This window comes from Dasypus novemcinctus, chromosome 26 (genome assembly GCF_030445035.2).
Source record: "Dasypus novemcinctus isolate mDasNov1 chromosome 26, mDasNov1.1.hap2, whole genome shotgun sequence".
Lineage (NCBI taxonomy): Eukaryota > Metazoa > Chordata > Mammalia > Cingulata > Dasypodidae > Dasypus > Dasypus novemcinctus.
Genome location: NC_080698.1, coordinates 12,453,778 through 12,469,158, shown reverse-complemented (window position 1 = coordinate 12,469,158; position 15,381 = coordinate 12,453,778). Strand labels below are relative to the sequence as shown.

At 42.5% G+C, this 15,381-nt stretch overlaps 1 protein-coding gene across 1 annotated transcript in view; it reads right to left on the bottom strand.

The window, feature by feature from the left end:
- RAD54L2 (RAD54 like 2) overlaps window positions 1-15,381 on the bottom strand; it is a 136,097-nt gene that overhangs the window by 31,432 nt on the left and 89,284 nt on the right. The window contains exons 4-10 of the mRNA XM_058288516.1: window positions 5,380-5,581; window positions 4,343-4,482; window positions 3,751-3,867; window positions 3,187-3,413; window positions 2,230-2,412; window positions 1,955-2,088; window positions 497-693 (exon numbers count right to left, since the gene is read on the bottom strand). Of these exons, the coding sequence (XP_058144499.1) occupies window positions 497-693; window positions 1,955-2,088; window positions 2,230-2,412; window positions 3,187-3,413; window positions 3,751-3,867; window positions 4,343-4,482; window positions 5,380-5,581 (1,200 nt within the window). The remainder of the gene's footprint in view (window positions 1-496; window positions 694-1,954; window positions 2,089-2,229; window positions 2,413-3,186; window positions 3,414-3,750; window positions 3,868-4,342; window positions 4,483-5,379; window positions 5,582-15,381) is intronic.

Sequence of the window (15,381 nt, the reverse complement as noted above, 5' to 3'; positions counted from 1 at the left end):
TGGGGCTCCCCTATGCGGGGGACACCCCTGCGTGGCACTCCTTGCGCGCATCAGCACTGCACATGGGCCAGCTCCACACGGGTTAAGGAGGCCTGGGGTCTGAACCACGGACCTCCCATGTGGTAGGCGGACGCCCTATCCATTGGGCCAAGTCTGCTTCCCTAAAACACTTTTTAAACATTTTTTTAACACTATCTTGGAACATCTCTAGTAAGTAGTCATGGGGGAGGTTATTATCCCAATAGTTCTGTGAAAGAAACGGCCAGATTAAGAGGGGAGTTAGTCCATGGCCTGGTCTAACAGGAACTCCACTGCCTGCAGAGGAAGTAGTACCTTCTGAGAGCCAGTGGAGGTCACCCCACTCATCTTAGGGACCAAGATTTATGGTTCATGACAACTCACATGAATAAGGCCCTTCACACCAAACCAGGTGCTATAAGCAGACACTTTTTTTCCTCAAAGACCCCCAAGAGCATACCCAGGATAGGCTGCCCACCTCTCCGGAACTCTTGCTGCCGATCTTCCTCATCCAGATCAATGATGACTGGGTGAGAACGTTTCTTGGTTTTCTTCGGTCTACCTGTGGCAAAGGATTTCTTCAGGGTGAGGAGTCTGTACATTTCATACCCCATCAGCAGCACCCCACCCTCTGATACCCAATCAGCAATCACTTTAGCACGAGCTGCCATTGTCCTGCAAGAGTGAACAGAGAGAATTGTGTGTTGTGAATTATATCTCAATAAAACTATTAAAAAAACAAAAAAAGAATACAGAGAGAAACTATTATTGCTTCATTGTTCCCCAGGAAGAATTCCTCACAATCAAAGCTGTCAATATACATTCATAACTTCTTATTGCCAAAGACTTTGTGACAGCAAGTACAGGACTCGCTAGCTGCCCAAGGACTTTCCCAGCATCTGACTAGAGATACTAATTGCACTGAGGATGGACTGGTCATTGCTGGTGGTTAAATAGTAGGAAATACAGTAATTCAATGGCAAAAGGCCTTCTCCTTTAGCCTCCTCTCAGATGTACATACACAATTAAAGTCTGACATCTGAGGGAGAGTTTCAAGTTATCAGTTTGATAAATACAAGGCACTAGAAGGCTAACATTCTGCATTTCACGTGCCCAGGCTCTGGTGATTAAAAAGTCAAAGATGAGTAAAGAGGGATGAGTATCTGAGAGAAGTGACCCTCAGCACAGTCACTGCACTCCCCAACAACTACGCCCTGGCTTTATTTCCTTAGTCACATGTGGTCTAACAGTCCTGAAATGCAAACAATGCAAAAGAGGTGATCGACCATCTGTGGGGCCACTTTGATGTGTGTGACCAACATCACAAAAGGCAGCCTCAGAAGAAAAAAAGGTCAAATTTCTTAATTACCCATGCCCAGGAAGGAAAAGGGTAACATGGATAGCTGGCTTGGACTAAGAAACTTCAGATTTCTGGAAACCAGATTTCTTAATGAAACGGAAACATAAATAATTTTATTTAAATCTAAAACAAAAACAAGGTTTGCACCTTTCAAAGCTTTGGAAGTTGTACCACTACAGGTCAACTGTAAATTAGTACTTAAAAGGAGAGACTGATGATTAGGTGTCTATGAAAAGAGAAAAGTAAAAGGTAAAAAGCTTAAAAATTGGAAAGTTCCATTCTATCAAACTGAGTTTTATCATTATATATATAGGAAAATGTGACCATGCATACAGATTTTCGGGATACAAAACTACTCAGATAAAACCCAAGAAATCTCCCAGGCTACATAACTCAGCTTTACTAAAAAGTTAGGTAGAGAAAAAACAAATAGCAACATCAGAGACAAGGACACAGCAAGAAACCAAAAGGAATTCTGGGAGTATGAAGCACATACCCAAATAGATCGCCTTGACATCCAGATCCCTGGCAGAATCTAAGAGGAAAGGGGAAGAGAGGAGAGAGGAGGCCACCTACTTGTGCTCATCATTCAAGATGTGAACTTTAAAGAACCGGGGCTGGATTTCTTCAGGCTTGTTGTCAGCCGGAAGAGCTTCAGGAGCTGGGAGCCACATGTTGAACTCTGCTAGCCAGTTCTGAAGAGTATTAACCTGTCAGAAAGCCATGTTCATAAAGAAGGGTTTAAAGAACAAGCTCAGATCTGAGCTCACCAAGCTTTTTGGCTCTCAATAAAGGAATTAACCCAGGGCTCTTCAGAGGGTTCTGTAAGCAGAAACTTCCCAAAATCTTACCGGCACAATGGCAAGAACAGTTTTGGCTGGCGTGTGGCGGAAAAGGACATCGATGAAGGATATCACCTGCAACGTTTTCCCCAGACCCATGCTGTGCGCCAGTATACAGCCAAAACCACTGCTGGTCTTAAATCTCTCCAGGGATTCCACCAGGTTATCGTACAAGAACCGGATCCCACCAATCTGACAAGGGACAAACACAGACAAATGTCACTAATCTTTGGGATTAGTGAGAATTAAGTAAATGAGCAGGGATTATAACAGACAGCTGGCATGGATGGCTACAGAAGTTTTCCTGTACAGTCTTCTTGGAAAAAACAGAAAAGCATTCACCTGGTACAATGTCCTATCTGATGCAAGAATCTGCAGTACCAAATTCCTAACAGTCTTTCACTCAGTCTTACCTTGGCTGTCCTCAGCATGGTGAGCTCAATCTCCCAAGGCAGCCCATTCCGTGCAGAGCAATTCTTATTCAAGTTCTTATGCTGAGGCAACCTCTGCCTTCACAGAACTTCCACTCACTGGTCCTCGTTCTAGGTTCTGGATCAACACTGACAAACTCTGCACCCTCCTCTCTCTCATAAAGTCCCTCAGACATTTCTGCCTCTCACGTCTCTTCTGGAGCCTTAACTTCCTAATAAAAATACTGCTCTCCAAAGAGCATCTCAGCCAGTCTAGTTAATCTCACAGATGGAGGTGCAAGATTATTAAGCCAAAATTCAAAAGCCTCCTACACGACAAAGCAAACCTGAGACTTATCTCTTTCTGTTCTGCTTTTCAGGAATCCTGAAGCATCAGCTCCTAGGGCTGATGCTATTGGAAGGCATACAGCCTTTCCAATAGCTCTCGGTACTTAACAAATATGTCATAGGCTGTCATGCTAATAACCACCAACAGGCAATGCTGGCAGCAACGGAGCAGAATGGATAAGGAGAAGAGAGTCAAGATTTGCTGTACCTGATGAGGTTTCACTGCCCGTGCCAATTGTGGGGCCAGGAAGACATTCTCCTCCTCTGGAGGGTGGTTCAGGTTGACAAGGACCCGTCCCAGAGCATCACGCTGATTTAGGACATCATTCACATGGGTGCCACCCTTCTCCTCTTCTTCCTCCTCCTCACTGACAGACTCGCTGCTATCCACAATGTGCAGAGTGTCCTCCTCTCCAGAGCTCAGTTCAATCACCTCTGAGACAGCCAATAAAACCAAAAACAAAAACAAAAAACAAAAAACAGGAGCACAGATCATTTATTGCCTCCTGTCAGAAAAAGAATATGGAAACTTAAAACTTAGAATTTTTCATCACTTCTAAAAATTCTTAGTTTTCCCTTTTTTCCCTTATAGTTTCAAGTTAAGACAAGAGGAAAACTTACATTCACCAAGTATACTCAGGGAAATTTGTCAAAGCCAGCCCCCAAACTGAGTAAGGAAGGGTTGAACACAATTCGATTCAAAGGTACAGCCAATCTCTCAGGATTAATAGTGGGTCAAGAGAAAGGAGAGGGACTTCTGGCTTGATCTTACCATCTCGACTGCTTTTTTCATCCTCACTGCCACTGCTACTATCCAGACAAATGACTTCCTGGGCTAAAACCCGAGGAGGCAGCTGGGGACCATCACTTGCTCTTAAAACAATTTCTTCTAGGGAAAGAAATTGGAAGGAAAGGTCAAAAACACATTTAGTTCAAACATATATCCAGAAATGATTCCTCTCCCCTCCTCTTTTGCTACTCTCATGGGGAGTATTCTCCTGAGAAGAGAAGCAGAGGGTCTCTCCAAAGCCACAGCCTTCTTCCCAAATTCCCTTTTCTCTACTGGTTTTTACTTCCTGGTATCCACCTGGTCACTAGAAAAGGTAGCAATCCCTTGGCACGCTAAGATTCAAAGTTACAGAAAGAAAAGCCAAATAAAAACAAGTTAAGGAATACATTTTATCCATCATAACTTTTTAAAGGAGATCCTTCCCAGCACGTACTCCCAAGGAGCTAAATGACTCTAAAGGACTCCCGAAAGGCCACAGTCTTATCCCAGATTAGTGCTTGACCCCTGTGCATGCCTCAAGAGGGCTTGTTCTCCCTGAAGCACAAGGGCCTTTCCTGCCACTTTTATGGCTTACCAGGGAGGAACTCCAGGGGAACAGTGGGAATGGCAGCTGCATAATCTTTCCTCTGCTGCTCCAGGCGTTTTCTCCTTTCCAACTCTTCCTGTTGTGCTGCTTTGGTAACTGGCTCCAACTGATCCTCCCGGAGCAGCTTCCTAAAAACAAGAGCAAGAATTTGGATTCACTTGAGATTTGGGCAATGTAATGTGAAGGCTGAAGAGGGAAAGGGGAGAAGCTGCATCAGTCCCACTATATATTGCCATAAGCAAGGTAAAAAATGGGAGTTCAAGACACAAGTGGTTCTGGGCCAAAATCCTCCTATGACATTTAACTTCTTAACAGTTACCCCTGCTGACTCATTATATATGTGATTCATAATGCTGAAAAGTCACATTTAAAAAATAAAGTTGTTTCGTGGGAAAGTGAGATTATCAGTGATTCCACTTATTTATTGTCCAAACTTAGGGTAATGCTATCAATCTGTCATTACAATTAAAACAAAAAACTGGGGGCAGGGGAGAAAACAATATCATCCATCTCCTTTCAGTTACACAAGTTGTTATTTGATAGAAGAAAGGACTATTGTGAATTTGGATAGTTAAGGAAGTTAACGTTTGCTCATCTCATAGCTCAAGGAAGAAGCCCTGCTTTGGGCAGATAATCCCCTGCCATCTGGAGTTGAGTTCTAAGAAGATAAGAACTCAATTTCTTCTATTTCCTCTTATTTTGAGACAGAAGGAAAAGTAAAGGAAGAAACCAAGATTCCAACCCAGAGTACCTTATCATCCTTGAGTTGCCTCCCAGGACCTCCAGAGAATGGGACACTCCCCAGCAGGAGTCAAGTTTCACTTGCATTCCCCCTGCAACCTCTGACAGCCCAGGCCCAGGGGTCCTGAGATGTATCTTCACTATTAATGGGGAACACAGTCTATATTTCTTTCCTTTGTAAAGAGGACTCTGCTGCTCAGACCAGGCTTCCTGCCACTCACAGCCTTAAAATGAAGGGATTACATCTACTCCTGCTCTCTCCTCTTACCCCAAGCACAGCTCACCGTATATTTCTCCTCATGTGAGAGGGCTTCTGAGCTCTCTTCTTTTTGGGGTCCTCAGAGGCTAGGCTCTTGCCTTGGGGGCGCCTGTGCTGCTCTGAAGGCTCAGACTGAGATGAGGTAGTTGAAGTGCACCGTGGCGGCCGCTGCCCATCTTCCTCCATCTGGATATGTTCACTGCCACATATGCCTTCCAGGGATGGGTCTGAAAAGACAAGGAGAAAGAGGTGGCATGGACAAACCTTCACAAGGCGGGGTGTGTATGTGTGTGTGTGTGCACGCGCATGCAGAATGGGTTTTGGTGTCAGACATACCTAGATTTGAATCTCAACCTGGCAGGTTGCTTATACCTCTCTGAACTTTAATGGATATATCTATAAAGTGTGCATAATGATGCCCACACTTCGGAGCTGTTGTCTAGAACCAAGTCTAGCCAGGAGTAGGCCTATAACAAATGATAGCCATCACTCTTACTATAATTTAGCACTATGATCAAAGTGAGGAAGCTTCATGGCCTTGGATTGTTTACAAAGGGACAGAGTTGGGACAGCTGGGTCCCAAACACGGTTCATTCTCAAATTTGTGGGACTCTAAGAAAGTTCCTTCAATTCTCATCTGCAAATAAGGAGGATAACCCTCCTTTTAGTATCTCAAAGCATTCACTCCCTCAACTCACCAAACACTTCATAAGAGCTTACTATGTAGCAAGTGCTGCCCTAGATGCTTTAAGGGATTTTTTATTAGACTCCTTCCCTTTAAGGAGTTTGTGTTTTATTTAGGGAGATAAGTCATGTATAAAAACATATACCACAAGGCAAGGTGTGCTAAGTAACACAGGAGGGACAGGCCAAAAGACCTATAATAGAGCTTAGACATTTAAGATACTTTTTAGCCAGGGATAATTCGCTAAACCAAAAATAATTGTGCCAGGATCACAGGAATATGAGCAACATGACTTACTGGGATAATCACACAAGGAATTACATAAGAGGTAAAATATGCGTTAGGCCTTGAAAGAATGATGTATTAGCCAAAGGGGCGCTGATTCAAATTCCAGAAATTGGCTGGTTTTTACAAAGGGTATTTATTTGGCATAGGAGCCTACAGATACCAGGCCATAAAGCATAAGTTACTTCCCTCACCAAAGTCTATCTTCATGTGTTGCAGCAAGACGGCTGCTGCCATTTGTAAGGGTTCAGGCTTCCTGGGTTCCTCTGGGCTCAACACCTTTGTTTTCACAAGGTCAGCTGTAGACTACGAGGCTCTCTAGGCTTTGCCTCTCTCCACAAGGTCAGCTGTAGACTACCAGGCGAATGGCTGTCTCTTTCCCCGGGGCTCCAGCTTAAGTCTTCAGCATCAAACTCCAACATTAAGAACCCTCAACTCTTGTCTTTTGCCATGCCTTTTATCTGTGAGTCCCCACCCATCAAGGGACGGGGACTCAAAACCTTAATGACATGGCCCAATCAAAGCCCTAATCATAACTCAATCACACCCACGTACAGACCAGATTACAAACATAATCCAATATCTTTTTTTTTGGAATTTATAACCATATCACGCTGCTACAGATGAGCAGATTACCTAAAGGTAATGCCTTGGGGATGGAGGGGAAAAAAAACAGGAAGCTATTCCTGACAGAAGGGGATATTATTTGTGGCACCAAACAATAGCAAAGTCTGGAGTTGGAGTGGGAGGACCTATGTGCACACCCCTCTTCTCAGCCTGCTGAGCAGTATTCTGTGCACTGGGTGGGCAGGGCTTTACAGTCACACAGACTACAATCCTGTCCCCAAATCCATAAGAGCTTCCTAGATACACAAACCAAATGGTCATTCCTAAAGATAACAAGAATTCAAACTAGAACACAACTGTCATAACTGAGGTGCTCCAGTCAATGCCATTGAGTTTTCAGACAAGGACCCAGGAAGTTTGATTTTGCTTTGTTTTTTATTTAACTAAACTATAGACTTTATTATAGATTTTACCAATTGTTCACTAATGCCCTTTTTCTGTTCCCATCCAGGATAAAACATTGAATTTAGTCATATCTCCTTAGCCATGTCTCCTGTGGCAGTTTCTGTCTTGTCTTTCATGATCTTGACATTTTTTTGAAGAGCACTGATCAAATGTTTGAACATGTCCCTACATTTGGCTTTCTCTAATGTTTTCTCATGCTAAGCCTGGGGTGTTGGTTTGGGGAGAAAAAAATCACAGAGTTGTGAAGCAACCTTCTCATCATATCCTATTAGGATGGACAAGATGTCTATAAGACCTCATCACTGGTGACATTAACCTTGATAGCTTGGTTAAGACACTGTGCCATGTTTTTCCACTGTAAAGTTACTATTTTTCCCTTTCCATATTCTATTCAACAGAAGCAAGTCTAAGTCCAGCCCACATTCAGAGGAAGAGAATTAATCATTTAGGGGAGATACTTTGAAACTATGCAAATATCCCATTTCTCCTGACAAGTTTCATCCCCTAATTTTAGCATTCATCAAGGGATCTTACCTGGAGCAGTCAATATTACAATACTTTAAGGGTGGCTTTCTATTTCCCCCTTTGCCTCTACTTTCATTATTTGAAATTTTTCTGTGAGGAAGATTTGTCATTTCACTCCCACTTATTTATTCAAACCCTTTTTATATCAGTATGACTTAAGTGTCTAAAGGGGTAAGAAACATTCACCATGAAGGCTTTGGTAAAGGGAGGTGGAGATGCTGTAAGTCTCAACCAGTGATCCAGTAAGTTGATACCCCCAAATTGAAAAAAAAGATGTCCCATGGGGAATTATCCACTCAGCCACCTCTAACAATTAGCAAATGGGCTGTCTTACTAGTCAGTGGCTTAGTCAGGGAATCATGGTAGTCCACGACATTCCGTACTGCTCATCCTTCTGCAGCTTGGTGTAGCCTCCTGATGGCCCTATTACCATTTTGGTTTTCCTATGGTCCCTTTTTTTTTTAAGATTTATTTCATTTATTTATGTCTCCCCACCCCCTCACTGTCTGCACTTGCAGTGTCTGTTCATATTCTTTGTTTCTTTAGGAGGCACTGGGAAGTGAACCCAGGACCTCTGGTGTGGAAGGGAGGGCACCTAATTGCTTGGGCCACCTCTGCTCCCTGCTGTGTTAAGTATCTCATTATGTTTTTCCTCTTGTGTCTCTTGTATCATCTTGGTGCACCAGCTCACCATCCTGCTTGTCCTCTTTAGGAGGCACTGGGAACCTCTGCCCCTGCTTTGTTGTGTTTCTCATTAGGTTTTTCTTCTTGTGTATCTTGTTGCATCATCTTGTGTCAGCTTGCCACACCTGCCCTGATGGGCACCAGTTTACTGTCTTCTTTAGGAGGCACGGGGAACCAAACCACAGACCTCCCATGTGGTAGGCAGAAGCCCAATTGTTTGAGCCACATCCACTTTCCTGGTCCCTTTCTTCTTTAGACTAGATTCTAGAACAGGATGGAGGTAGAAACTAACGTTTCCTAAGAGATAACAGCATAGGAGCCAGACCTCTGGGGTGTGAACTCCAGCTTTTCCCCGTGTTATACCTTTCTATTCCTCAATTTCAAAAAGGGATTAAAAAGTATAGTGACCTCAGAGGACTGTAGTGATGATTAAATGAGTCAACCTAAATAAAATGTGTGTGTGTGTGAACAGTTGCTGCTTTTATTATGACTTCCACTATTCCAGGTGCAAGGTATAGGTTTGGTTTCTGATAGATATTATCTCCTTTCCTCCTTCTAATAAATCTACAAGGTGAGTTTTATTCCCCTCATTCTAAATTTGAGAAACTGAAGCCCTGAAAAGTTAGGATTTCCCTGTGGTTAAAAAGGAAATAAGAAAGCCAGAGCAGGCAGGCCATTAGGAGCACGGGCTTTTCAGTCAGGCAGCTATGCCTTTGAATCCTGGTATAATATTTCTCTCATAGGGGATACAAGTCTTCAAACACTGGACTGCCTCAACTTCACAGAACTTCATACTCTCAATAATTTTGAACAGTCAATCTGGCAGGATACAGAGCCTTGGGGCTCAGTCAGCCATATTGGGTAGCAGTATTTATGTGTATGGAGGAGAACTCAAACCTCACATGTATATCCTAATCAAAGATCAGAAATAAGAAAGCAAAGGGGAAAACAGAAATGGCAAAGTTTGTAGGGTCACATAATGAGTGTTTCTTACACACATCATGCAGGTACCACATACATACACCATCTGAGGTTGTAGACCACACTTTATTTTAAATCTCTCCACATGAGGCTGCCACAAACCACCCACTTGTTGCCTCTTGCTCCTTGATTTCCATTTAGCTAATACAGTTGAGCATCTGCTATGTATCAGATCCTATGCCAAGGACAGTGCAATGAACCACGTGGGGAAATGTATGCAGCGTGGTAAGTACACAATAGCAACACAATTTGGAGAAAGGACACTTAATTCTGCCACACCAGGGCTGGGGTGGGAGTACTTCCTTGGGAAGGGTGAAAACCAGATTTGGTTTAAAAGAATGGGTAGACACCAGTTACTAAGGGAGGAAAGAAAGGGCATTCTAGACAGATACAGGAACAAAAGCAAAAGGCATGAATAATTTATGGAAGGTAGAATGGTTGGGAAAATACATGCGAGTCAATATTGGGCTGAAATGAAGTAAGCAGAGCAGCAGCAGGAAAGGCCTTCCAACACACGACCACCTCCCTGTTTCTTCCCAGGAGCCTCTTTGTCCAAGACGAAGACTCAAAGATCCTTCTCTGGAAGCTAGCAGAGTCCTTGGGAAGACTACTCCCAAGGCCTCATCGATGCTTCACTGTCCTAGCATTTGGGGGTGGGGAGGTTGAGGGAAAGGTTAATGTGGATATTGTAAAAGAGTGTGTGTGCATGTGCATGCATGTGTGTACATATACTTGCACATACCCAGGGTGATTCACTCCCCTGCAGCAGCACTGGCAGTACCTTCCTCAACCCTCACACTTAGAGCCCACTGATTTTTTCAAGTAGAAACCTTTGCTTTTAGAAGAGCAAAGGGGAAATGGCCAAGGAAGGCACCAGAAAAGGAATGCTCATAATAGACATCACAATACCATTAACATGAACAAAAGGTTAAAACATCACACTCGCGGGGAATGGGAGGAAGAGATGAGATGTGGAGGCATTTTCGGGGCTTGGACTTGTCCTGAGTGGTGCTGCAGGGACAATTGCCAGACACTGTATGTCCTCCCATGGCCCACTGGATGGAACATGGGAGAGTGTGGGTTATGGTGTGGACCACAGGCCATGGGTGCAGGGATGCCCAGAGATATACTCACCAGATGCAATGGATGTGTCATGATGATTGGGGAGAGTGTTACTATGGGGGGAGTGGTGAGGTGGGGGCGGTGAGGGTGAATGGGGACCTCATATTTTTTTAATGTAATATTTTTTTAAAAATGAATAAATAAAATAAAATTTAGGGAAACGGACTTTGGCCCAGTGGTTAGGGCGTCCGTCTACCACATGGGAGGTCCGCGGTTCAAGCCCCGGGCCTCCTTGACCCGTGTGGAGCTGGCCCATGCGCAGTGCTGATGCGCGCAAGGAGTGCAGTGCCACACAGGGGTGTCCCCCGCGTAGGGGAGCCCCACGTGCAAGGAGTGCACCCATAAGGAGAGCCGCCCAGCGCGAAGGAGGGAGCAGCCTGCCGAGGAATGGTGCCGCCCATACTTCCCGTGCCGCTGATGACAACAGAAGCGGACAAAGAAACAAGACGCAGCAAAAAGACACAGAAAACAGACAACCGGGGGAGGGGAGGAGAATAAAATAAATAAAAATAAATCTTTAAAAAAAATAAAATAAAAAAATAAAATTTATACGAAAAAAAAATCACGTTCCTCTCACTATCATCATCGGATCCTCAGGAGGCCTTTTATAAAAGGCCTCCTAAATAGAGCAGCACTCAAAGTGCTAAAAAAAACATCAGGAATGCGGCACGAGCCTTGGGTCATGGACATGTTCCACCTACTGAGGAAGCAAAGAGCCAGTGCTCCTGTGTTCCACCAAGCATGAAAACTAAAACAGAAGCTCCAAAGTGGAGCTTCAGTCTGTCGAGTTGCCTTGCCAAATTTGCTACCCTCCACAAATAGCCCTCTTCAATGTCCATCTAAAACACTACAGAAGGAAAACTCACTGATTCTCTATTTCCCTTAAAAACAACTATCACTCCTTCAGGGCCCCAGTCCTTCAAGGAGGTAATATTGCCATAGCATTGTCACCGTCCTCTTACAGCCCTGAATTCTTCCATCCTAAAGGGGAGATTATAAAATTCCTTCTCCTAATCAAACAGCTGGCTAAACAGCAAATTCCTAAGAGATGAAGCTCACTGCCAAATGGTCACTTTAACCAATGCTGCAGCTTGGCCTATACACCAGCTACACTTGGGGCTGCACTGGCACACTTCAACTTCATGTTCTGCTGGGTGCTTTGGCCTGGTTCTCACAATGACCTTTGATAGGCTCTTGGCCTTACAGTCTTTTAAGAGTTTTTTGTTTTCTTATAATATATTTGCTTTTTTAAGTTTAACAAGCAAATTTATTGAGCAACCACTTAGAGGAATAGTTGGAGGCAAAATCAGAAAATAGGTGGATAGGACAGAGTCAGAGTATAAAGGGAAGGCCTTGAATCTTGAATGTCAGGTGGAGGGGGTTGAACTTGAACAGATGAACAGTGGGAATATGTTACCAACTGTTCTATTTCTCTCTTCTGGCTTTTTCCTCCTGAAAGTGAGTTGCTCCTGCGAGAAGAAGGGACAACAGAACTCGATGGCCTTTCAAGATCATAGACAGATTCACTATTGGACATTACAAGTTGTAAGGCCTGACAGTGAAGTTCTGACTGGCATGGGGCTGGATAAGGTTACATACAGTAACCATTTGAAAATGATCAGCCATTCTTCTTGATAAGAGGGCTAAACTCTGAAAAAGAGACCATCAGCCAAAGTAAAGCAATTTGCAAAGACAAAAAGGTGCTTTTGGCTTTGGTTTGTTACTTTTAGCTCCTGACATTCAAGGAAATCTGTCATATTGCTAGTTGAGGAACAGACAACCTCAGAGACTAAATTCCAGTGTTAATACTTTCAAATATTAAAATATACAATGTACAACAAAAGATTATACAGCATAAAGAAACAGGAAATGATGATCCATCCAAAGGAACAAGACAAAAATTCAGAATCTATCAACAAAGAAGACCAGAATGTGAATGTACCAGAAAAAGACTTTAAAAAAAAATCCTCAAAATACTAAAGAAGATAAAGAAAAACACAGAGAAAGATGAAAACAATGAATACACAATATAAAAATCTCAATAAAGAGAGAAATTTTTTTAAAAAACAAAACTAATGGAGTTGAAGATCACAGTTTCAACAGCACATTGGAGCTGGCAGAAGAAAGAATCAGTGATCTTGAAGACAAGACAAATTTAAATGAGTCATGCTGAAGATCAGAAAGAAAAAAAGATTTTTTAAAAAAGTGAACATAGCCTAAGAGACCTATAGACAACAGGAAGTACACCAATGTACTCATTACAAAAGTCCCGGGAAGAGAAGACAGAGAGAAAGGGACAGAAGGAATATTAAAGAAATAAAGGCAGAAAATTCTCAAATTTAAGAAAAGACATGGATATGCACATTCAGGAAGATCAACAAATTCCAAACAGAATAAACTTGAAGAGACCCATGCCCAGACACATAGTAATCAAAGACTATACAATGCCAAAAAGATGGAGAGAGTTCTGAAAGGTGAAAGAGAAAAGCAAAAAGTTATGTACAAGGGAATCCTAATATATTAACTGCCAATTTTTCATCAGAAACCATAAAGGAAAGAAGGCAGTGGTTTGAAATATTTTAAGTGCTGAAATAAAACAACTGCCAACCAAGAATTTTATACCTGGCAAAACTTTCTTTCAAAAATGAAGAAGAGATTATGACATTCCAAATAAACAAAAGGTGAGGGGTTCATCACCATTAGATGTGCCCTAAAAGCAATGTTAGAGGGAATTCTTCAAACTGAAGAAAAAAGTCACTGGAAAGTGGATCCAAGTGGCATAAAGAGACGAAGACCTCCAATAAAGGTAAAGGTAACCATATGGATAATTATAAATGCTGGCACTTTTATATTATATTTATTGGCATGTAACTCCACTTTTTACTTCTCACAAGTTATAAATGCAAACACATAAAGAGCAATGATCAATCCAAGACTTTTAATGCACAATATACAAAGATATAATTTGTAAAAAGTATAACAAAAAGGTAAGAGACAGAGGGATACAGGAAAAATGTATGTGTACGCTATTAAAGTAAAGTTGGTATCAAATCAAATATAATAATTCTATATTTAGGATGTTAAATTTTAGCCCCATAATGAGTACAAAGAAAATATGTAAAAAATATTTACAGAAAGAAATGAGAAGGGTCACAAAAAGATATAAAAAGTCAAATAAATAAGAAAGTAGGTATTAATGGAGAATTGAGAATCAAAAAAGTATAAGACATATAAAGACAAAATAGCACAACAGGAGAAGAAAGTCCTGCATTATCAGTATACTTTAAATGTAAATGGATTAAGTTCTCCAGTAAAAAAGGGAGAATGGATTTTAAAAAAGCATATGCTACTTACAAGAGATGAACCTAGGGAAGTGGATTTGGCCCAAAGGATAGGGCGTCCACCTACCACATGGGAGGTCAGGGTTCAAACCCAGGGTCTCCTGACCCGTGTGATGAGCTGGCCCACACGCAGTGCTGATGCGCTCAAGGAGTGCCATGTCATGCAGGGGTGTCCCTCACGTAGGGGAGCCCTACGCGCAAGGAGTACGCCCCTTAAGGAGAGCCGCTCAGTGCGATGAAAGTGTAGCCTGCCCAGGAATGGCACCGCACACACGGAGAGCTGATGCAGCAAGATGACGCAACAAAATGAGACACAGTTTCCCAGTGCCGCTGACAAGAATACAAGTGGACACAGAAGAACACACAGCAAATGGACAGAGAGAGCAAACAACTGGGGGTGGAGCAGGGAAGGGAAGAGAAATAAAAAATAAATCTTTAAAAAAAAAAAAAAAGAGAAGATCCTACAATTCAAAGATATGGGGGGAAGCAGATGAGGCTCAAACAACTGGGCTCCCGCCTACCACACGGGAGGTCCATGGTTTGGTTCCCAGTGCCTCCTAAAGAAGACAGTGAGCTGCCATGATGGACAGGCATGGCAAGCTGACACAACAAGATGATGCAAGAAGAGACACAAAAGGAAAAACATAATGAGAGACATGAGAAAGCAGGGAGCGGTTCCTAATGCCTCCTAAAGAGGACAAGCAGAACAGTGAGCTGGCACAACAGGCAGGTGTGGCAAGTTGACCCAACAAGATGAGCAACAAGACACAAGAGGAAAACCATAACAAGACACACAACAAAGCAAGGAAGCAAGGTGGCTTAAGTGATTAGACGCCTCCCTCACACATTTGAGGTCCTGGGTTCAGCTGCTGGTGACCCCAAAAGAAAGAAGACGAACAGACACATCAAGTGCAAACAACAAGGGGATGGGGATATAAAGATAAATAAATCTTTAACACACTATAAAACAAGGACATAAGGAAGTTGAATTAAAAAGGATATAAAAAACCATACCATGCAAACAGTAACCAACAAAACAATGCTGGGTAGCTATATAACAGACTTGACCAAAAACTATTGCAAGGACAAAGTATGGCACTATATACTGCAAAAAGGGTCAATTCAAGAAGAAGGTATGACAATGATAAACATATATATACCTAATGGCAGAGCCCCAAAATATCTGAAGCATATAAACAACATATTATAAAACAAACAATAGGTCAAAGAAGAAATCACAGGGAAAATGAGGAAAAATCTTCAGATGACTGAAAATGAAAACACAACATAGCCAAAGTTATGGTATGTAGCAAAGACAATGCCCAGAGGACTTCTGGGAAGGTGGAAGACTAGAAAGACATGGGACTCTCTT